The sequence below is a fragment of the Mycosarcoma maydis genome, chromosome 3, assembly GCF_000328475.2.
Source record: "Mycosarcoma maydis chromosome 3, whole genome shotgun sequence".
In the NCBI taxonomy this organism is placed as follows: Eukaryota; Fungi; Basidiomycota; class Ustilaginomycetes; order Ustilaginales; genus Mycosarcoma; species Mycosarcoma maydis.
In genome coordinates this window covers 982,460-1,004,097 of record NC_026480.1, presented here as the reverse complement: position 1 = coordinate 1,004,097, position 21,638 = coordinate 982,460, and the positions used below count along the sequence as shown (strand labels likewise).

The 21,638-nt window shown below is 52.0% G+C and overlaps 13 protein-coding genes and 1 non-coding gene across 14 annotated transcripts; 6 read left to right on the top strand and 8 right to left on the bottom strand.

Moving 5' to 3' along the window:
* Positions 1-74: 74 nt before the first annotated feature.
* Positions 75-554, bottom strand: UMAG_10879 (uncharacterized protein; the record flags this gene model as incomplete). Its single annotated transcript, XM_011389707.1, has 2 exons — positions 75-167; positions 282-554. 2 exons carry the CDS (start codon positions 552-554, stop codon positions 75-77), a joined length of 366 nt encoding a protein of 121 aa, XP_011388009.1.
* Positions 555-877: 323 nt separating this feature from the next.
* On the bottom strand, positions 878-1,922 carry UMAG_10878 (uncharacterized protein; the record flags this gene model as incomplete). The annotated part of the gene is made up of 4 exons (XM_011389706.1): positions 878-1,030; positions 1,125-1,216; positions 1,300-1,323; positions 1,406-1,922. The coding sequence occupies 4 exons, from the start codon at positions 1,920-1,922 to the stop codon at positions 878-880; spliced, it is 786 nt and encodes a 261-aa protein (XP_011388008.1).
* A 539-nt stretch (positions 1,923-2,461) lies between these two features.
* On the bottom strand, positions 2,462-3,154 carry UMAG_01779 (uncharacterized protein; the record flags this gene model as incomplete). Its single annotated transcript, XM_011389434.1, has 1 exon — positions 2,462-3,154. One exon carries the CDS (start codon positions 3,152-3,154, stop codon positions 2,462-2,464), a length of 693 nt encoding a protein of 230 aa, XP_011387736.1.
* Positions 3,155-4,399: 1,245 nt separating this feature from the next.
* Positions 4,400-5,116, bottom strand: UMAG_01778 (uncharacterized protein; the record flags this gene model as incomplete). The annotated part of the gene is made up of 1 exon (XM_011389433.1): positions 4,400-5,116. One exon carries the CDS (start codon positions 5,114-5,116, stop codon positions 4,400-4,402), a length of 717 nt encoding a protein of 238 aa, XP_011387735.1.
* A 1,354-nt stretch (positions 5,117-6,470) lies between these two features.
* On the top strand, positions 6,471-6,578 carry UMAG_16028. The gene is made up of 2 exons: positions 6,471-6,507; positions 6,543-6,578. It is a non-coding gene; the product is annotated as a tRNA-Met (tRNA).
* Positions 6,579-6,921: 343 nt separating this feature from the next.
* UMAG_01777 (uncharacterized protein) lies at positions 6,922-7,830 on the top strand (the record flags this gene model as incomplete). The annotated part of the gene is made up of 1 exon (XM_011389432.1): positions 6,922-7,830. One exon carries the CDS (start codon positions 6,922-6,924, stop codon positions 7,828-7,830), a length of 909 nt encoding a protein of 302 aa, XP_011387734.1.
* A 483-nt stretch (positions 7,831-8,313) lies between these two features.
* Positions 8,314-9,390, top strand: UMAG_01776 (uncharacterized protein; the record flags this gene model as incomplete). Its single annotated transcript, XM_011389431.1, has 1 exon — positions 8,314-9,390. The coding sequence occupies one exon, from the start codon at positions 8,314-8,316 to the stop codon at positions 9,388-9,390; it is 1,077 nt and encodes a 358-aa protein (XP_011387733.1).
* A 188-nt stretch (positions 9,391-9,578) lies between these two features.
* UMAG_01775 (uncharacterized protein) lies at positions 9,579-10,880 on the bottom strand (the record flags this gene model as incomplete). The annotated part of the gene is made up of 1 exon (XM_011389430.1): positions 9,579-10,880. One exon carries the CDS (start codon positions 10,878-10,880, stop codon positions 9,579-9,581), a length of 1,302 nt encoding a protein of 433 aa, XP_011387732.1.
* A 647-nt stretch (positions 10,881-11,527) lies between these two features.
* Positions 11,528-14,194, bottom strand: UMAG_01774 (uncharacterized protein; the record flags this gene model as incomplete). The annotated part of the gene is made up of 1 exon (XM_011389429.1): positions 11,528-14,194. The coding sequence occupies one exon, from the start codon at positions 14,192-14,194 to the stop codon at positions 11,528-11,530; it is 2,667 nt and encodes an 888-aa protein (XP_011387731.1).
* Positions 14,195-14,531: 337 nt separating this feature from the next.
* On the top strand, positions 14,532-15,539 carry UMAG_01773 (uncharacterized protein; the record flags this gene model as incomplete). The annotated part of the gene is made up of 1 exon (XM_011389428.1): positions 14,532-15,539. One exon carries the CDS (start codon positions 14,532-14,534, stop codon positions 15,537-15,539), a length of 1,008 nt encoding a protein of 335 aa, XP_011387730.1.
* A 1,266-nt stretch (positions 15,540-16,805) lies between these two features.
* UMAG_01772 (uncharacterized protein) lies at positions 16,806-18,194 on the top strand (the record flags this gene model as incomplete). Its single annotated transcript, XM_011389427.1, has 1 exon — positions 16,806-18,194. The coding sequence occupies one exon, from the start codon at positions 16,806-16,808 to the stop codon at positions 18,192-18,194; it is 1,389 nt and encodes a 462-aa protein (XP_011387729.1).
* A 117-nt stretch (positions 18,195-18,311) lies between these two features.
* On the bottom strand, positions 18,312-18,858 carry UMAG_01771 (uncharacterized protein; the record flags this gene model as incomplete). The annotated part of the gene is made up of 2 exons (XM_011389426.1): positions 18,312-18,671; positions 18,757-18,858. The coding sequence occupies 2 exons, from the start codon at positions 18,856-18,858 to the stop codon at positions 18,312-18,314; spliced, it is 462 nt and encodes a 153-aa protein (XP_011387728.1).
* A 433-nt stretch (positions 18,859-19,291) lies between these two features.
* On the top strand, positions 19,292-20,085 carry UMAG_10876 (uncharacterized protein; the record flags this gene model as incomplete). The annotated part of the gene is made up of 2 exons (XM_011389705.1): positions 19,292-19,332; positions 19,443-20,085. The coding sequence occupies 2 exons, from the start codon at positions 19,292-19,294 to the stop codon at positions 20,083-20,085; spliced, it is 684 nt and encodes a 227-aa protein (XP_011388007.1).
* Positions 20,086-20,192: 107 nt separating this feature from the next.
* Positions 20,193-21,041, bottom strand: UMAG_10875 (uncharacterized protein; the record flags this gene model as incomplete). Its single annotated transcript, XM_011389704.1, has 2 exons — positions 20,193-20,861; positions 20,970-21,041. 2 exons carry the CDS (start codon positions 21,039-21,041, stop codon positions 20,193-20,195), a joined length of 741 nt encoding a protein of 246 aa, XP_011388006.1.
* Positions 21,042-21,638: the final 597 nt, after the last annotated feature.

Below are 21,638 nucleotides of genomic sequence, written 5' to 3'. Positions count from 1 at the left end.
AGCTGTTCACATCTGAGCCACACCAGTGTATCAGGAATACTTGCTATTGCTTTGGTGCGGTCGTCTTTCTGGTCTTAAGATCCGCGATAAGTAGTATACGAGAAAGGCGAGAGCAACAGAGGGATATGGTAGTGAGCATCTGGTGATTCAGTCAATTGGAACAGGATCTGTCTCACGCAAAGTCATGACACGGATTCAAATCGAGGTTAGTTCTTTTCCCCAAAAAGGCCGGTCTCAGCTTCGACTGATGTGCTTGCTTGTTTATCGCAAAGCATACTCACCTCGACCTGTGGATAGAAAGTCGCTCTCCCAGCTTTGCCAAAGTACTCGCCGGTGTAGAAGATCATCTTGAACACTCCGTTTGGTGCCAGCACCTCTTTTGCGTTCTGGCCGGCTAAGAGATCAGGGCATCGACCATCGTTGTTGGTAGCTCCTGTGGCTAGGATGCGGAAAGAAGAGTCGAGTGACAGCGCTTCCAATTGGACTCGGACGTTGGCGGCGGGTTTACCGAGTGTCGAGTCGAGGACATGACATGTGATCGGAGATTTGGACATAGCGGCCGGATTGGATCCAAAGTGGATATGGTAGGAAGATGGTGGTGGGAAGAAGAGCGTAAGAGGTCACGACTATATTCACGATTGATAGCGGATAAGCACAGACCATAGCACGGCGGAGATTCCGTGGATTTTTTTTGGCTGTAGATTTTCGGACTTGGCCGAGCTATTCACAGATTCACGCTTCCTGATCCTTCAAACAGAGGTGCTTTCTCAATTCGTACCCACTACTTCTCATCAGTCGGACACGCTCAGATGCAGCGCGTCGCGGGAGCATGCGATGGTGGCGGAAAGCCCATGGCTTGCCTGGAAGAGGTGCGGGGCTAATCGAAAACAATCTTTAGCTGCGTCTGTTTGACAAATACAGCTACGATGGCTAAACTGATGCATGCAGGTAAGAGATCAAGTCGCACTACGGAAAAGATCCACAGTGTGCCTAGTGGAGCGACTCGCTGTACGACGACGTCGTAGGATGACTGTTAAATAACAAACGCACAAAAACCCCTAGGTCAATCGACTGCGAGCTCAAGATACGGGAGGGTCAACATGCTTCGAGATCGTCGAGCTTACCTTGTTGACAATGTAGATGAGCGAGCAGCCGCAAGCAGAGCATAAGACGAAAAGCAGACCTTGTACCAAGGCTTGGTGTTGCGACGTCAGGTCTGTAGGAGGGGTGAGAGGTGGTACTGATTAGTTGCAAGGTCAAGCAAGGTGGAATCGGCACCTTAGCGATCAAGAAACTTACTGAAGTGAATGAAGAAGGCCAGTACTGCATGCATCGAAACAGGGGCAAATCTCAATGTCAGTGACGCACCGAATTGCAATGCAACTCCTTTGAGCTGAAAACCTACCAGGAAGAGCGCGAACTAGCCGAACAGCTTCATCCGCAAATCCGACCGTTTCGCCATACTGCTGCCGCACCAAGACGTCCAAGAGCGTATACATGAACCCAAACGGCATGGTCCAAATGACCAGATCCAACATGCTCTCTACTTGAGAGCTCATCTCTGTCGCTTGCTGTTCCTGCATCAATCGGTTGGCTGTATCGTCTCCGTCCAATTCGTGGTCCGATGCCACGCCGTAGTCATCGTCCGAGTCGTCTTCATCCTCCGTGACCATTCCCATCGCGAGTGCGCTTTTGGCGTGTTTCGACTTGTTTTTACTGTTGATCGCATCAAGCTGCACCTGTGCCTGATCCATCGTCACAAAGTCTTTGGGAAGACCAAGCTTTTCAATGATACCGGATTTGAAAAGGATTTGCTCCTTTTCGTCTTGTGTCAGCTCTGCTCGATTGGACCTAGAGGAGGAAGAGGCTGAGCTTGCATCATCACTGTGAGAGTCATCTTGTATTTCGGTGAGACGTGCCATACTTGGTCACTTGGTCGTTAGCCGTCGGCAGAAGCAATGAGCACTATCAGAATTGAAGGTGACCACGAAGAAACGGTGGTCGAGAACATTCACGATTCGTTATCATTATTGCCAAGTTAAAAATAGGCACGAGTGGAGGGTTCACGATTCACGATTGGAGCTCTCTCAGACCAACCAACACATACACACGCAAGCAACGCCAAACACGAACGTGGTGGAATCTCGAAATATTCAGACGTGGGCGAGTTGTGAGTCACGAGTGTTGGTCTTAATGCTCACCTGTCAAACAAGATACCATCGTATTCAACCTCTCAATCGTCACAAGCACTCGGTAAGACGAAAGACATCAAACAAACTGAAAGATAGCGATGAGTTGCGAATTAGATAGAACATCAGAGATCGGAAGCAGACGTGAGTTTGTGACATGGCGAGCGGCGTGATTGGATGCAAAAGAGTTGCAAGATGCGTAAGCGGAGATTGAGTCATTTGGTCGTAGCTGGAAGGCGAGCTGGAGTCGTGGACGGACAGAGTCATTTAGATCAGGCGTGGCAGGTGTTGCTGCCGCTCTTTCCGCCGTGACCGCCGCTTCCGCCATTGCCTCCATTGCCACCGTTGCCTCCATTGCCACCATTGCCCCCATTACCGCCATTGGGTTGGCCTGGTGAACCGGGAGCGCCGGGGGCACCAGCACCGCCAGCACCACCCGGCGCGCCTGGGGCACCTCCAGACCCGCCGTGGCCACCATGACCGCCGTGGCCACCGCTGCTGCCAGCATGGGGAGGAGGGGGAGGGTAGTATGGAGTACCAACAGAATACGGAGGAACACCATACCCGTAGCCTGGGTAGTAGCCGGGATGTCCGTAAACAGGGTAGCCGTGAGGCGGGTATCCGCCCCAACCGTAGGGGTGGCCGACACCGGTGCCAACATCAGCGCCGACGTGAGCATGAGCACCGATACCTTTACTTACGCCGCCGTAAGGCCAGAGCTGGCTGCCAACGCCAACGTTGGCGTCAGCGTCAACGTCAGCCTGAGCGCCGCCAGACAGGAGCTCATTGAGCAAACCAAGCGTGCGCTTGTTCATCGTGATAGCCGAATTGGGGTCGCGCTTGACCACTTCGTCGATCTTGAAAGCATCTTGAGCGACAGGCTTAGCGTTGGTAGGATCGGCGACGAGCATGCCGGTCATAGCGATCATAACACCCATCAAGAGAGCGTAAGAAATTCGAGCCATCTTGAGCGAAGGTTTACCTTGAGAAAGATTTCGAAAGACGAATCGGTATGCTATATAGGAGAAGGATCTTGGAAGTAGGAGGGTTGGCACTTTTTGTTGAAGCGGGAGAGTGTGTGATAGAATGCCTCAATTACAGTGGCCGACACATAGCTGGTACTTATACGTTGCTATGCGTCCTCATCCACCATTGGGATGAAAGATCTCTCGTTCGTCATAAGAACTAACTCACTCTGGCTTGCTTCTTCCTTTGTCGAGCGAAACGGCCTGACCTAGAAGGTCTTCCTCTACTCAATATGTCGGGGCTTGGCCTGGTCTCTCGACCTCATTTCGTCATTCGAGAAACTTGTGGACCCAGGTAGGCTCGCCCTACTGTCAGCATTTTGAAGGGTGTATTGTGTCTGAAGGTGTCAATGGCTAAGTCGAAGGAGGGAAGGTGTGCTTTCATCTTGGATGTCAGACCTCCTCTTGACAGCAACAGCGCCGGCTCCATGAAGTGAAGGAATGTCGCACGTGTCTCCGTGCACACTTGACAGGCACACGCCCCTCTGCTGTCATTTCGCAACGCACATTGAAATTGACAATCGGATCTTGCTGGTGTGCTAGCTGAATGCGATGTCGGTCCGAGCACAGTTCGCCAACAGGCAGCAACCACCTTTTCCTTGAAGGATCTTGACAGCGTTAAAGGGCTGTGCGCGCCGCAATTTTCTCATCGCCAACGGCGTACCGCGACCTGGGCGCCGTTCTTGTCGTTAGGTCTCTTCCTGAGAGCTTTCTTTCAGACAACGAGGTCAACTCGAGCTATTGGCGTCTCATCTGTCTCGAACCACCCTTCTGGAGCACAGTGACCAGTCTACATCTCATTCAACGGCAAATACGAGGGCCGGCCGATGCTTCACTTGCATAGACAGTCAGAGCATACAAGTCAACGAGAGATCAACGTTGAGAAAGCAGTGAGGGTGAATAGCGATGCGCGCGCACCTCAAGAGCCAGCGATTTTGTGGGAGAAACGCTACTTCGCAAAGCCGGAAAAATGCAACATTGAGAAAATTTGACAAGAGCAACAACTTGTGAGCGATGTGCTACGGTGTTGAACCGATTTACAACATCCAGGATAGATCGGAAAGGCCAGAGATTTCGCGAGAGTACGGGAAAGAGCCAAACAGGGTTGAAGAGAGCAGCCAACAGGGACGAGGCTCGAGGTTGCATAGCAAAGACTTGCCAGTTGACAGGGGAGTGGAGAATCTGCTACTCCTGTTTGGCCTCGGCTTCGACAAAGCGGCCGCGTCCTCCTCGACCGCCTCCGCCTCCTCCTCGACCACCTCCGCCTCCTCCTCGACCGCCTCCGCCTCCTCCTCGACCACCTCCGCCTCCTCCTCGACCACCTCCGCCTCCCCATCCACCCCATCCGCCCCATCCGTTGTCCCTTGCCTCCAGCTCCTTCACATCGTGTCCGTTCATGAGATCGCTGCGACCTCTGTGGTCTCTGTGGTCTCGATCGTGGTCGCCATGACCTCTGTGGCCTCCGTGGTCTCGATCGTGTCCTCCATGACCTCTGTGGCCTCTGTGGTGTCCGTGGTCTCGATCGTGGCCACCATGACCGCCGCGCCAATCATCGCGCTCCACAAGCTCGCTTATTTCGTGTCCTTCATCAAGGGTGCCGATGTCGTCCCGCTTGTTGTGAGCGTCATGAGAGTTTCGGGACCAATCATCTTTCCAGGTGCAAACCCATCGACCATACCACCATTTGCAGTCCCACGAGTTGGTAGCGTCAGCAGACTTTTGCTCCTGCGCGTCACGAGTGGCAAGGCCCGGGGCGAGAGCTTGTCCAGGGGTAGACTGAACCTGAATGTCTCGTTCAGCCACATTGTGGGCGGGTAGAGTCGCGGCAGAGACGTTGAGCAGAGACGAGCTCATAAAAGCCAAGGCCGCGGCCAGGACCAGAGTGGAAGAGATTCGAGTCATGATGGCGACAAAGAAAGAAAATCAAGTAGTGTGGCGTATGAGAAAGAGGGTCGTAGAGGGAGATGAGATGGGGGGTGAAGAAGTATGTGCTGAATTTGATGGATAGTCGATGGGGTAAAGAGCCGAGAGGAGGAGAACATGTGTGAGTAGCCTCCTTCTTTTATGCTTTCGAGCTTCCTCTTGTGCACGCTCTATGGGTGACCGTAAGTAGCCTTCTGAGGCATCTCGGAGCCTTGTTGTGCTGTAGCCATGCTCAGCAGCGTTGAGATGACCAGCCACTGCCAAAGAACCTTTTCGATCTGCCTGAGCGACGTTGGCTCATTGGTTTCCATGCCTGCTTTTTCGCCTCAGTATAGACGTTGAGTCCGTCCTCGCGAAGGCCAGCACTTTGAAACATGCTTGGTCCCATGTGATTGCATTGCTAAGGTTGTTGCCCAGGTTGACCAGGGTAGCTGGAGCAAAGGACGAAAGACGGCTCGAAGGAGCACGAAACCGAACTTAGCCAAACTGTAGTAGCCCATACGATCGGAGCTGAGTCAACGCCACAATCATGAATGGGATACCTTTGCTCATAGCAACTCTGTTACTATGATCCTCGTCGTAACTTAAATGCTCAAAACGTGTCAGCGTGGTCTAGAACATTGCCGCAGCAGCTGACTTGCAATGGGGTCACGGGCTCTTCCTGCTCTCGAGGAAAAGTGGTAGCGTGATTCAGCGTCTTGAAGAGTGACCGCGTGGATGCCGCACGTGCACCTCACCTACGATCGTGGCTATGATACCGAAACAATCCGATGGAACGCTACGATCGAGCCGAAGCCTGCGCTGTGATGACTGATTTCTGATTGTCCCGTCTGCCACATTCTGGATTCCTCGAACTTCGGTGATGTGATGTCTGCTTCAGCATGGGTTTCAGGAACCAAGAGTCAGCAGTGCCAAGACGCGGTTTTTCCGTTTCCTTGGATGACATGGCGCCACTTTGAAGCGAATGGTACCGAAGAATTTGGGAACAACAATCGAGCTCACTCGTATTCTGCCTGCTCGCGATGTCCATAGAGTCGCCGTTCTTTGTTTTTGCCCGTGTGTCAGAAAGCCAAAAGGAGGAGTCCGTGATTTTCAACGCATGCACAGGATAGCGAATGCTTTGACCATGCTGACTGAAGATGAAAGCCAGAGAGGAAAAGCTGATTCAAGTGTGCCGCAGCATTCAAGACTGGAAACAAAAAACACAAGTCGTGAGTTCAACCACGAATCGTGATTCCTCAAAGTAATTGTGAGCTGATCTTTAGCGATGAGACTGAGAAGGCTCGAATAACAGTACATTATGTATACAATCTATCGTAATCGGATATCAAGGAGCTTCTTAGCGCAGTAGGTAGCGCGTTGGGCTCATACCTCATATGATACCTTTCCACTTCAGAGTGGTGAAACCCAAAGGTCGTCGGATCGAAACCGACAGAAGCTACTTTTTTGCTATGAAAACGGACATTTTTTTGTGCCGGTACCCGACGAAATCACGAACATGTATAACACGTTAGAGTGATTTCTGCCAGTACAGTCACGAGTTAGCTGTCAATTCACTTTTCAGTCTCTGCCTTGCTCAAGGCTTTGGAACGCATGGGGTTGGAGGAAGCCTAGGCTGATTTCGCAATAACAAAGCTGCTTTGAATTAACTTACGTGAATACACACACGAACACTTTGGCCATCCACATCTTCAAACCTGACACCTGCATCCTTCTTCGGCTCGTCTTGTGACTGACAGTCATCCATTTAGCAACATCGTCGATAACGCCGTCGTGCTCTCAGTATGCAGTCAGCCATCCAGTCGGTCACGCACAACTTGCCGCTTTTCCTACAGAAGCCCGTCATCGGGTTGATCGGTCAAGAGTGCTATACAACGCTCATCTACAATGTCGATTTCAGCTCGACACACTGCGTCAAGTATGCCATATCGAAAGGGCTTGGACTGGGAATCGTCGTGTTCGGAAGCATCATGAAGGTGCCGCAGATCCTCAACATTGTCAATGGACGGAGCGCACGTGGCATCTCCCTGTCGATGTATACACTCGAGGTTGTGGCCTATACCATCTCGCTAGCCTACGCCGTTCGATCGCGTCTTCCTTTCTCGACCTACGGCGAGAACCTGAGCTTGACAGTTCAAAACATGATCATATTGCTGCTCGTGATTGCTTACACGCCAGACCACCGAAGTGGTCGTGTCGAACCGTCAGCGCGTTCCAACACGATTACGATTGCAGCAGCGTTGATGGGCATCGGCTCTCTGGCTTTAGCAACGCCAGCAGTGATTTCAGCATCGACCTTGACATTCCTGCAGGCATGCACCATTCCGATCTCGCTCGCATCCAAGGTGCCGCAGATGGCCGAGCTCTACAAAGATAAGAGCCGAGGTCAGCTCAGCAGCATCGTTGTGTTTGCCCAGCTGCTTGGTACCATTGCGAGGGTGTTTACCACCATGACCGAGACGGACGACAAGCTGCTGCTCTACGGATTCGGACTGGCAACGCTGTTTAATGCCGCCATCGCAGCGCAAGTGGTGTACTACTGGAACGGCGACAAGGCTCTGGCGGAAGAAAAGAAGCGCGATGGCGAAAAGATTGGGCTATACTCGACGTCATCTAGTGTAGCGCCTTCTTTTGAGCCTTTTTCGGTCAGCACTCATGGCCCATCCAAGACCACCAGCAGAAAGATCGACTGACACACTAATTAGTGAGAAGGCTTGTATATAGGAGAGCAAGAAGCTCGATAAAACGCATTGGAGTCAAATGTGATCTAGATGCTTCATGTATGAACCAACGCAAATGCCTGTTCCTGTTCGTGAATCAAGTTCAAGACCCTGACAGACAAGAAGCTCAGGGTTGATTGAGAAGCTGCATCCGATGGGCTCACGCGTAATAATGTGAATCGTGAATCGTGAATCACGAATTTCAGGGTGTTGGTCTCTGGCTGTTGCCGTGCACGGTGTTGATCTGTGAATCACAGAATGTGAAATTAATCACGAATAAAGCCACCAGAGAATCGGATTCGTGTGGGCGTGTTTGGTGTTTTCAACGAGTAAACTCGACATGGTACCGGCAGCAAACAGGAGGTGTCTTTCATCCAGTCATTCTTTCCGTTGTATCGTTTCAGCCACCTAGACAAACCCTATTTTCCAGCCTTCGAAGCCGTGCGCAAAGGAGCCATGCTGTCACTATGGCCGTCGTCAGGCGCATCTGCTAGCACATGCTCATCTGCGGCGTCCTCATCGCGCAGTGGCTCGTGCTCATCATCAGCACCAGCAGCAATCGCTATTGCTTCCTATCCAGTTCGGTCATCAGGGTCGCAGTCAATCGACAGCATCGCATTGTCATCGTCGCCAGGTAGCGATTCGAGACTCACTGTGTGGTCTGTCGTCGAGCAGTCTTCCGGCGTCATGGCGACAGTTCTCTCCAACCCGATCGGTGCTGCAATAGCTGGTGTATCAGCATCATCGCTCTGCGGACTACTCTGGTGGCGCTATTTCCGTCGTATTCCAAACGCAGAATACGTCACGCCTGCAGTACTACGCTACCGTAAAGTGCTTGTTGGTCGCGTAGTCACCGTGGGCGATGCAGATGGCTTTCGATTCCACCATACTCCGGGCCTACCATATCTCAGGGATTGGCTCTACCCCTGGCCACCTCGAACGAAAAAGCGAAGCGGCGGACGGTCGAAACTCGTTCAAGAGACGATATCTGTGCGAATCGCCGGAGTCGACGCACCAGAAAGCGCACACTTTGGAAAGCCAGCACAACCTTTCAGCAAAGAAGCAAAACAGTTGCTCACTTCGATGGTGCAATCTCCCTCTTGCGCGAACAACCTCACGCCTCCCGCAAAATCTTCCTTCTTCTCGACATCTTCAACAGCGTCTCATCGCGTCTCGACGACAAACTCGAACGAGGTCTCGACAAAGCTCGTCTGGCTCTATCCTTCGCACGTTGATCAATACAAAAGACTCGTAGCCACACCCTACGTTTGGAATGCGCCCTACCTCTTCGGCAAGACAAATGTCTCCTTGGTTATGGTGAAACAAGGCCTAGCCACCGTGTATCGAGCAGCAGGGGCAGATTACGGAAAAGCTACATGGTGGGCCAAAGTGTGGCGCAAATCGACTACAGGGTTGAATGCATTGGAGAGGGCAGAGGCGAAAGCCAAGAGGCAGAAGATCGGCATGTGGAGCTTGGGCAAGAAGTTTGAAAGTCCCGAGGAGTACAAGCGTCGGACCAGGGGCGAGTCATAACTTGCCCACTGAGAGAACAAGACAGGGACAGACTTGGATGGCCTGAGCATAACCAGACATACCCTTAACGTTTTCAGATACCCCGACACCGTCTATGCGAATCATCTTTGACGAAGTGTATTCACGATTGCGATGTGTTCCTTTACAACTCTCACAACACAACAGGCTGCGTATCCAACGACGACATTTCATGCCCACTGCAAAGTCTTTCCTTGCTTACTGCTCTCCCGAATCAACTTGATAAGCTTGACAGCATTGAGCGTCCTCTCCACCCCAATCAGCGAAACCTTGCTCAGCGCTTCGGCTGCGTCCTTGCCTTCGGCCTCTGCCCTCTGCACTGCATGAATGCAAGCCGCAACATTTGCAAACAAATCAATATACCTTCCTGGCAGAGTTGGAATATTGGCCACTGACAACTGCGGCTGCTTGGGCGCCGCAGCTGCTGCACCGGGTGTGGGAAGCGACAGATCCTCGTCCGATCTAACCATTGTTGTCAACCTGCCGAATCGAAGGCTCTCGGAATCAGTTTCACTGTAAACACCAAACTCCTCAGGGTGGCTGGAAGGTGTCCATCCAAGCTTGAGTTGGTTCTCCTGAGGATCGGTGCCGCGCTTCTCGTAGCTTCCTCTCGTGCCTTCGACTCGGAATCGTGGCTGTTCAGCGTCGATGTGAGAACTGAGACATGTGGCACCAAGGCTCACTCTCAGCCCACCGATTTTCGATCCTGATGCAGGCGAAGACGGGGGGAGCGGTGCAGCCTCGGGATAATTGAGAATAGCCAACCAATCATCGTCCACCGCGGTCGGTCCCTGGTTGCGTTGGTTGCGCACAAATCCGGTAACGCTCTCCGGCGGACCAAAGAGAAACAAAGCTTGATCGATGAGATGCGATCCCAAGTCCCACAGCATTCCACCGCCCTGCGAATCTGGATCCACTTGCTCTCTCCACCCACCCTTTGCGTAAGGGCGGAAGCGGTCGAAACGTGATTCGAAGAACGTAGGTACTCCCAAAGCGGATGGCTCGGCGCCCTTATCGGTGAGGAGGCTTTGAATGGTCAAAAAGTCACCATCAAATCGTCGGTTCTGGTAAACAGCACAAAGCTTGCCTGTCTTGCGCTGCAAGTCGACGAGCGTTTGGACATCAGTCTCGTTGGTGGCGACGGGCTTTTCGACAAGAACGTTGAAGCCGGACTCTAGAGCGCGTTTGGCGAAAGGGAAGTGAGTATCGTTGGTAGTGGTGACGATGATGAGACCGTTCTTGGGGAGGTTGGTGAGGACCGAGTCGAAATCCGGAAGAATGGCGACGTCAGGAAAAAGTTTGGATGCGTCGGGTGAAGAAGAGTTAGAGGCATTGCGAGGTCGCTGTTGAATCGAGTGAAGGGTGAAGAGCTGGGGTAGGGCAAGGACGAAGGGGAGGTGAAATGTGCGCGCCGAATTGCCAAATCCGACGACGCAGACTGGGATGGGTGAGTCTACGATTGTCGCGGACATGGCTTAGGATTCTGACTTGAGGAGGTGTGACAGCTAGTAGGGACCAGAAAGATGTGATCTGGGAGAAGCTATATACGGAGCTCTTCGCTCGGGATGGTTGTCGTTGAAAGTAGAACGAGTCAGAAAGCGAAAAGCTCAGTTCGATCTTTGAGACGCACCGACCATCCACTGATTTCAGCGCGGTGCGTTCCCCACTCTGATATATGTTTCACGATTCACGATTCGCGATTGGATCGGTGTCTTAAAAGCAAGCAACTCATCACTCGTGACTTGTTGAACGCCCTCAATAAAAATCGGATCAACTTTTAGGTTAACTTGTTGGAAACTCGAAGACTCAACACGCCGACAAAGACCGCCGTGCGTTTCAAACATCTCCTGATTGGTTCCTCGTGGGTTGTCGGCATTCGCTCAATATTATGTTCTCATCTGCGGGCCTACCCAGTGACATATTCCTAGATCATGACCGAGTGTGGCAGAGAGACCAGAGCTTGAGAACGCGAAAGATGTCTACGTCCAGGCTTACCTTCACGCTCGAATAGGCGATACGAGGTGTCTCGGAGCCGATCGGACGGGATACAGTTCTTGGGCCGCAGATCTTAAGCAGTGATTGGTTGACGATCGTGATTCATGATTCCATCAAGGTGAAATCAGGCGTGCAACGGCGGTTGTGATCGGTCGTTACCCCATTGTTGTGGAAGGTCAACAAGGTCAAACTTCCACGTCCCGCCAGCCAAGACGTCTGACCATTTGAGCTTTGGCTGACTGATCATTCTTCCGTTGACAGTCAGACTGCCAACATAAACATGCTTGTCGTTCGAGCCTGGCGCCTCGATTCGCAGCTGAACGTCTTCACGCTTCCCCACGCGTGCAGGTATCATGACATCCATGCGCTCAAAGAAAGGCGATGAGACAACATACTCGCCAGATACCGGGTTGACAGGATAGATGCCCATTGCGCTGAAGATATACCACGCGCTCTGCTGTCCGCAGTCCTCGTTGCCAGCGTATCCATCCGGCTGATCGCTGTAAGCCCGGTGTGAGATGTCTCTCACCAAGCGCTGGGTCTTGGCTGCCTCGCCGATCAGGGAATAAAGGTACGGAATGTGGTGAGACGGCTCATTGGACTGATCATTGTGTCCTTCTTGGAAATGTCGATCCAGCAACTGAGCCAGCTTTGTCCTGCCTCCCACCAGCTCAGCAAGGCCAGGAACGTCCTGGACAACATCAAACGAGTAGTCAAAGCTGTTGCCTTCCGTAAATCCTTCTTGACGTCCGCGTGGGTTGAGAAGAGGCTGCACGAGAAAAGAGCCGTTCTTGAGCCGAGCTGCCATGAGGCCTTGATCGTGATCAAATACATTGCGATAGTATTTGCTGCGTCGTTGGAAAAAGTCGGCATCTGTCTCCTTGCCCAGTATGCGTGCCAGCACTGCAGCTGCGTGATCATCATAGGCATAGTCGAGCGTGCGGCTTGTGGACTCTGACCAGCCATCCAGCGGAACGTAGCCTGATTGATTGTAGAACGTCAATCCAGCACGCACCTCAAGCGGAGTGTACTCTTCGCGGTCCTCGTAGCGGAGCTCCCCCTCCCGCTCCGGCGGCACTGTTCCATCTTTGCGAACGGCTTCCCACGCTTTTTGCATGTCAAAGCCGCGAACATCTTTGATGGCAGCTTCAGCTATGAGGGAGTCGGCGTGCGTCGAGATCATGATATTGGTCTCTGCGAGCGTCGACCACATGGGCAAGAAGCCAGACTCGTCATAGATGTCAAGAAGCGAGCGGACCATGTCTACAACTCGTTGCGGCTCAAACAGGATCAGTAGATTCCATTGTGCTCGGTATATATCCCAAATGGACCACGACTGATACCGCTGCAGCCCTTGCTTGACCTTGTGAACACTGTCAGTGTAGCCAGAGTAGTAGTGGTACTTATGCCTGTCCTCCTGGTCGTATCGAAGGAGGCTTGGAGGGGTTTGTCCCTTAATGCTGCCATCACTGTGAGGGATTGGCTCTGCATGCTCTGCTGGATACTGAGATGCGTGAAAGATGCCGGTGTACAGGATGCGTTTTTGCTCTTCGGTACCTCCTTGCACCTTGATTCGGTCGGTCTTGCTCTTCCATGCATCTATCAGCTCGGTGACGACCTTCTCGACAGTGGTGCCATCAGGCAACTCGACATCGAGGTTGTAGCGAGCCTGCTCTTCGGAGATGAGGCTGAGTCCCAGCCTTACCCGAACACGGGTCGTGTCGAGAGGGAAACGAACAAAAGCGTACACTCCAAGCTCGTTCCACCTTGCACGCTCACCGGGATGCATTGAAATGCCAGTAGCGTTGGTGTGCGCTGTCCCTACCCCTTCAGCTGGGAAGCCAGGAATCCAATCGTTCTCAGACGAGCTTTGGCGCTGGTATTCGAAGCGAGACACAAAGTAGCCGCGGAATCCTGGTGCCTGGTGTGGGCCAAGACGGTAGTCCATGCGTTCAGTGTTGTAACCCGAGACCTCGCCCTTCTCGACATCGGTGCGTACAGCACCTCGCCACTGCCCTCTTGAGGCTTGTACAGCAATGTATGGGCCCCAATCAGAGCTGTTGCTGTTCATAGTAGATTGACCAAGCTGGTGAGTCGACTTCGACCATGTCTGGGAGTCATGTGAGCTGTCATTTCTCTGGAGCGCAAAGGTATACTGCATCAAAGCTGCGCGGCTCTTCCCCGCCATCTCGGCAAACACACTTTCTCGAGACGAGTTTCCCATCTTTACCGCATACTTGAAGGGAGAGACATACTCATTGGATCGACTGTACTGGTGACCCCGCTCATGCTTATCAAGCTTGACTTGTCCGCGTCCAACAAAGATGGTTGCAAAACCATAATCGCCCATCCAAATAGCCGGCTGCCGACTTGCAAGGAAGCCGATATTGACCGTGTCATTGTCATGGTATGCACAGCCGGATACGAGGTTCTCGCGTGTCATGGGCACGGTGCGGACACCGGCAAAAGGGAGTGCTACCGAAGGAACCATGCCTCCGTACTCGGATGGGTCCGGACCATTGGAGCCGATGCGTGGGTCGACCCATTTGAGCGTCCCTGCGCGGTCTGAATAGCGGGCTGATTCGAGTGCTGATACCGAATCTGTGTCGATGCCATCGGGGGTAGAGCAGAACGGGTAGCATGGTGGGGGTGAATAAGCCTTTGTATCGGCGCTAGTCGGGTTTGTCTTGGCGGAGAAAGTGGTTTGCCTGGCCTCAGTTCTGTCGCTGATGAGAAGAAGCCCAAAACTCCCTAACAAGGGCCACATGCTGCGTTCCAAGTGCCATTTCATCTTGGTGCATGTGGGTCGAGTGTTCGAGGTGACAATCCTAATAAACGTTGATCGGTTCGGGTCTGTGTTGCACGTTGCGTCGACAGTCGTGAGTGATTCGTATTAAGTTTGGAAGGTGCAAAGCTCCACATTCGCGGCTCAGGCGGACGGAGCGGCATTTTTCTCGGCATTTTTTATCCCGCGGGCGCAGATGCAGCCTCTCTTTGTCAAAGTCATAGCACCATATAACAAACATGCCAACGTTTCTCATCTAATCATGTACAATGTGTAAGACGATTGCCAAACTACTCAGTACAGAACAAAAGGGCACGTGTTGCCTCTTCACGGCTTTTCCACCATGATCAACTTCTCGGGAACCGGCATGGAAGGCGTGCCAACTAACACATGCCAAGACGAACGGTCACCGCTTCTGCCTCGTCATGGAGGTCGGAAAGCTTCAATTCGGGTAGCACACTCAGGATTTCTGGGCTTTCTATGCTCTCATGCTCTTTCACCCCTGCCTCAGATTGAAGGCGATGGTGAGTCGCTGCCGTCCGCATATCTGCCGCCATTGCTTCTTCAATGCCTCATCACCGGCCTTGCGGATGCAAGCACGTTCACTCTGACTAAAGCGTGGGTCGGCTTCATGACTGGCAACATGGTGCAGATGATCATCAATGCATTCGATGTCTTGATACCATCCGACTCGAATGCGGATGACAGCGTCGACGAGGCGCGTGGCAAACTCTATTCCAACATCAGTAGTCTTTTGGGTTTTGCTATCGGCTGTCAGATGACTGCCATTCTGGTGCAACGCCTAGCATCCGAGCGCACAAAACGCATCACACTGGTGATGATCTCCGTTTATAGGTCGATCGTCACTCTGCTCGTCATACTTTTCGGCATCGCTTATCCGGCATTTCGACTAAGTGGTTCGCTTAGCTGGTTGGTCATCTTGGTCATGGCATCTAGTATGGGAAGTCAGTCGGCCTACTCGACCCATCTCTCCACCCCCTTCGCCAACACAGTTGTATTCACCGCAACATTGACTTCGGTAGCCTCGGATCTCCATTTAGCCACGCTGCATCTGAGCAAGCCGAATCGTTTCAAGCTGCTGAGCATGTTGGGTCTCTTCTGTGGAGCAGCGTTATCCCAGGCCGTCCTCAAAGTCGCCACCGCAGCCTCGAGACGAAACAAGCATGAAGCTGTGCAACGCGCTCTGATCGTGCTGTCTGGCATGGAGCTGCTTTTGGGATTCTTGTGGTTCTCTTGCGGAATCATGTCCAATTGGAAGCGCTACAAACGAGAGTCCTCAGATCCGACATGGAGCAGCCCAGACGGAGCCGAAGAAGATCTGGACGCCTGACACTCGGAGCACTCGTTAGAAATGAAGCGTATGTTCACTAGAAGCACTCGCTCAAAGACAAGTTATAGATTGCTTTCCGCTTCATTGGGCATATTATCGATTGCGAACAAATAAATGTCGCAAGAGTATTTTCAAATCACACTTCCGTCAGCGCCTGATCAAAGACGAGAAGATCAGTCTTGCGGCTGAGAAGGATGCCGGCGGCAGAGACCTGCTCGATGCGTCTTGTGCACATGATCAGCTTGTACATAAGAAGATTAGCGATGCAGTTTGTGACCGTTTCGAGATTACCGAATGAAGCCGGTGTGCTATGCAACGTGTCCCGCCCCTCTCCCCCGCGCACTATCCTCGTCTGTGCACGGTGTAACGACCTGCAACCCAGGATGGCTCGATGCAACGAGGTCTTGCCAAAAATGCGCAGGTTGCGCATCTCAACGTCCTACTTTGGGAACCTGGCATGATAATGTTCTGTTGATCGCGTAACTTGGGCAATCATAACCATCTGCAAAAACAGGAGTTACGAGCGTATCTCTCCTGATTGAAGAGGGCTAACGATAGGGTTTCGGACGGAGCTTGCTTGCTGGTTTCTGTGTCTCGGATTTCTGTTATTGTCGAGGAGAGTTGCTGTTGTCGAGACTCGCCTCATCCATATTCACGTTACTGACTCTGACTCTGCAGATCTGTCCAGAGCTGGAGTAAGAGACAAGACAAGGTTGAGTGTGCCGGCATTGTCGATTGACTCGAGTTCTCGGTGATCTCCCATGTGATCAATCATGAATACCTGGCAGTTGGGCACGAGGTCAAACACGGTTTTGCCTCGTATGCAACATCTCGTTTGTCCCGCTGTGCGCAGCTAGTGTCAGGTATTACGGCTGACACACCGGCAATCTCTGGCTTACTTACTCAGCCTCCTCGAAAAGCTTGTAGCCCCTTTCCTGTTTTGGACTGTTCTGAAATGCAAATCGTGAATGTTGCCCTAGCAGCTGTGCGGCGACGTGGACAGCTGTTATGCTGCAGCTTGGGCTTCGGTGGATATTACCCCTCAAGCCGGCGTATAAATCGCCGAGGGTCACTTCGTGATTGTGAATCCCCTTTCCAATCCCAACTCCGCTCTACCCCACACAGATCCCTGCAGCAAGCCGTCTCGTTGCCTCCAACTGAGTCAATCCGCAAATTGCTGCTTTTCTTCGTGTTCACCACTCCTCCTTGCAACCTCGTGTCCTGGTCTGCGTCTCAACATCCTAACAGAGAGTAAGGTGCATCACCATGACTTGCAAAACATTTATCTTACCGCTGGCATTACAGCTTCTCGCCTCTTCGGCCGCGCTATCGAGCCCAACGTTTATGATCCAGCCTACAGGGGTCGAACGCAACGATGCAAGTCGTAGTGCAGCCACAGCTGCTTCAAAAGAAACTCCTGGATTCGTCAACAATGGCACGATCGGCAGCTACTCTTGTCTGTACACCTCGCAGTTGGAGGATTCACAATTGATTCTCGGGGCAGCGTCTACGGCTCCAGGCTCGCAGTGCCCCGAAGCTCTACCGCCGGTATACCCACACAACCGCATCGAGCTGCGTGCACCGGACGATTCGATTCGCGCCACCTTCCAGCCATACGGCTCAACCGTCACCGAGCTCTGGGTCAAAGACCGTTGGGGTGGATGGAGAGATATAGTGCTCGGCTACGACAACACGACCAACTGGTCCACGGATCCCATTCACCCCAATTTTGGCCCAATCGTCGGTCGTTACGCCAATCGAATCAAGAATGGCACGTTTGAACTCAATGGTCACACCTTTCACGTTCCGAAGAACGAGAATGGTCTTGACTCGCTTCACGGTGGTGACATTGGTTACGATCGAAGCAACTATACCATTGCCAAACTGAGCGCCAATGAGGTGGTGATGGAACACACTGATCCTGCTGGTTTCCAGGGTTTCCCCGGTAAAGTCAAGACGACAACGCGCTACCAGCTAGGCGAGAATGCTACGTGGCACATCGAGATCAACGCTACAGCAACACAGGAAACGCCGATTCTTCTTTCGTCTCATGTGTACTGGAATTTGGACGCGTTCAATGAGACGGCCTCAGTATTGGACTATGTCCTGCACATGCCGTACGCGGATAAGTACGTCAAAACGGACACCATTCTGATCCCAACTGGTCCCTTGCCATCGGTCGAGAACACACCGTTCGATTTCCAAACGCCCACTTCATTCTCGAAGAATTTCAATCAGACAAACGGCGTATGTGGATACAGCTGTCAGGGTTGGGATTCGTGTTTCGTCATGTCCAAGCCTCCCGGATACGATCAGCTCAAACCGGCGTTGGAGATGTACAGCAAGCGATCGGGTATCAGGCTTTCGGTGGTGACAAACCAGGCCTCTGTACAAGTGTACACGTGTGATGGAATCAATAGTCCCGCAAAGGGAAGCATTCCGAGGAAGCAGGTCCATGGCGGTAAAGTTGGCAATGATATTGGTGCAGTGATCTACGACAACCACGAGTGCGTCGTGTTGGAGTTGGAAGATTACATCGATGGTATAAACAACCCGCAGTGGGGCAGGAACCAGATCTATGGTCCGCACAGGCCCTATCACTGGAAGTCGACGTACACGTTTTCAAACGTAGATGAAGATGGCAAGCCAATGTGACTGGATAATGCTAGTCAAAGTAAATCAAGCTAGGACTCATTTGTCATATGTTTTCCTGACAGATGTGTGTTCTTATGTGCGAGAGCTTTGTTGAGTCGATCTGCCATTGAAAATGAGCTAGAGTTTCCCCTTGTCCGCAGCAAGCTGGCGACCGGAGACGAGGATACATGGACCACCGTAAATGATTCTCTCCTGGATCGCATTCGGCTGTGATTTGACCCAGCTGATCAGATCAGCATCCTCGGCCCCGGGCTGAAGCCAAAACGTAGCAATACCCTGTTCTTGCAAGCCCTTTTGTACAACCGCCAAGCTGATCTTGGGAGGGGTTACAACTGAGATGGCTATCTTGTCTGCGGTGGTGCCTGCCGTGTCGAGAAAGTGCGCTACATCACGTTGAGTTCGGATGTTTTCGATTTCAGCTTCCTTAGGATGAATAGGTGTTGCGTCAAGGTGATTCGTCTGGTACCATTTCAAGACCTGTTGCTCAGACGGATAAAGCCAAACGGGTGAGTTGAGGCTAAGATGTGCTGATAAGCGACGATCAGGAGGGCACGGCACTCACCTTGTTTCCAAACTTGGAAGGGTCCTTACTAGCCCCTACGACCGCGTACTTGCTCGCGTTGAAGAAGCTGTCGAGTGCTGTGTTGATGTGTGCATTGGCCATGATGTGTATTGATTGATCTACGCTCAGATGTTGTGGTGGAGCGAAGGACTCAAGTGCCCGCGAATGTGTCGACCTGTTTCAGTGCTGGCCGCCAAATCGGCTATCTATCTACTACGAATCACGAATGACACCATTACGTTGGCTTTGTACGTGCGCAGTAATCGGGAAAATCGGGCTCCCGATCCCAAAATGGTGAACACGTCTGAAAAAAGGGCCGACACTAAGCCGAACAATTCACGATTCACGATTCGTTGTTGCTCTTTCGCGTCGGGGGAGGATTTGCCGGCTTTGCACATATGACTCTTCCCTTGTATCAGAATCATACAGTACGAACCGTCTCATCTGTCATAAACAGATACAACGAGCAGATACTGACGTATTGCAGTTGCCAGGGGACCAATCTTCATCCATATCTAGTACAACCGCTTTCAAGATGGCCTCCTCATTTCTGACACGGGGAAAGAAAATCGTTGCGTAAGTGCTTCAGAATCTGCTCGATGTGGTATCAGGATCACTCATGCTGACAACGACGTACGATTCTCTCTTGGTCATGGTCTCTTGAACTGCATTGCATTGCATCACAGTATCGGACGTAACTATGCAGCTCATGCCAAGGAGCTCAACAATGCCGTGCCTACCGAACCTTTTTTCTTCCTGAAACCCACTACTTCCTACCTTGCCAACAATGGTACCGTTGAGATTCCCAAAAACATCCTTGCACACTTCGAGGTTGAGCTTGGCGTGGTCATCGGCAGCCCTCGAGTTCGCGATGTCTTGGCTGCTGATGCAATGAAGCACGTTGCAGGCTACACCCTCTCCATCGATATGACCGCACGCAACCTGCAAGACAAGGTTAAATCCAAAGGCCTTCCTTGGTCCTCTGCGAAAGGGTTTGATACTTTCACCCCAACCTCAGGATTCATCGACAAGTCTCGTGTTCGTGACCCATCCAAGCTGAGATTGTGGCTCAAGGTCAACGATCAGGTCAAGCAGAATGGCACAACGGGTGATATGATCTTTGGTATCCCAGAGTTGATCGAGCACGTTTCGTCAATTATGACGCTGGAGGAGGGGGATCTGCTGCTGACAGGTACACCGCAGGGTGTAGGCGAGGTCAAGGATGGCGATGTAATCAAGTGCGGTCTGGAAGATCAGTCAGGTAACCTGCTTGAACAGCTCAAGATCAACGTAGCCAATCGTGTTGGTGGATACGAGTTCAAACTCTAAACTGCACAGATCAGCTTCCACGCTTCTTCTTTCCTGAACAACAAAGCTTGCACAACTTTCTCGTCGTTTGAGCGATTCCTTACATTGGGATCGAAGTCATCGAATGTTTATTTTTTCTTCTTGTCAGCATCAAGGTGGATAGACCTGTTGAGCGCCTTCTTGTGCGAGTTGAGCGTAAAGAAGGCAATCCAGGAAGGGATGCCCAGTACCATCGTGGTCAAAATCCACCTGATAGCAACCAGATGACTTGCGCCCTTCCAGTAGCAGACTAAAGCCATGAGCGCACCCTCGATTGCATGAACGCGCACAATGCTTTTGATGAATGCGTCCATCTTGGCGGGCCCACCGAGCGTGATGTTGCGCAGATCGTTCCACTGCGCCAGTCTACCCTCGGGCACGATAGACTGAACGAGGCCATGCGACGCGAGCGTGTCTGATCGCAGGGCAAAGTACGCCACTCCCAACAACACTGCTCCTTGGAGAGCAAGCTTTGGAGCACGATACACGATATCAGGCTTGCGCGTGGTGATGACGCGTTCGGAAATGGCCGAGAGGTCAACCAGTCGCTGTCGGACCTCAGAGTAGCCAGCGAGGTGAGGGTAGAAAGGAACGCTGACGGTCTTGGAGCCAGGCTTGCCCTTACCAGGTGTAGCACCCTTTTGGGTGTTGTAGACAATCTCGAGATGCTTCTTGTCAATTGCGGTCATGAGTACCTGGTTGGGCTTGAGTGGCTTTGCAAGATCGCCATAGTGCGTCGCAAGGTAAGCCAGCGAATCCTGAAAAGCAGCGAAGCAGAAAGGATGAGGCCCGAATTTTACAGATGGTGGGTCAGTGGGGATGCATAGAAAGCTCACATCAGCGGCGCTAAGCTTGTCTGTACTTACCTTGTGGTCGTTGTTCATGTGCGAAATGATACCTTCTGCCTTTGCGGCAACATCGTCAGTAGCTGTGGCCATTTTTGCAATAGACGTTGGGGACGTTGGGAAGGATGGAGAATGATGGATGGTGTTCCGATGGAAGAGGGCGTGGAAAGCTACGGAAACACAAGCAAGTGGTTACCACACGCTGTTACCACACGCTGAAAGCAAGCATGAAGTGCTGCGCTGACATACGTGGTCAATCTGTGAATCATGAGTCCCGACGTTCTGCAACATAAAACACCAAAAGGCTGAATCACAAATGCGGGGTCGCAACCAAAGCAGAAATTAGAGCAAACCCAGCCGCGCTGAGTTACAGTAACTCACGACTCACGACTTGGATGTTTTCACGTTTAAAATATTGCGTCGCTTGCCGCTCTCGCTTCTCTCAATACTCACATTTTTAAACTCGAAATACGCTCCGAGTTGGAGACACTCACGACTCGTGACTTTCAAGCTGTACAAGCACTTTCCAGTCACGAGTCACGAGTGTGGGCACCGTGGCAGATCGTGCATGGCACTCGACGCACAGTAACGCTACAAAGCTGTTGGATTCGATCCTTGTTAACATCCGTTAAAATTCGATCAAAGCACGAAGCGTGAAGTGAGTGCACGGAGCACTCGCGACTCTTTGTT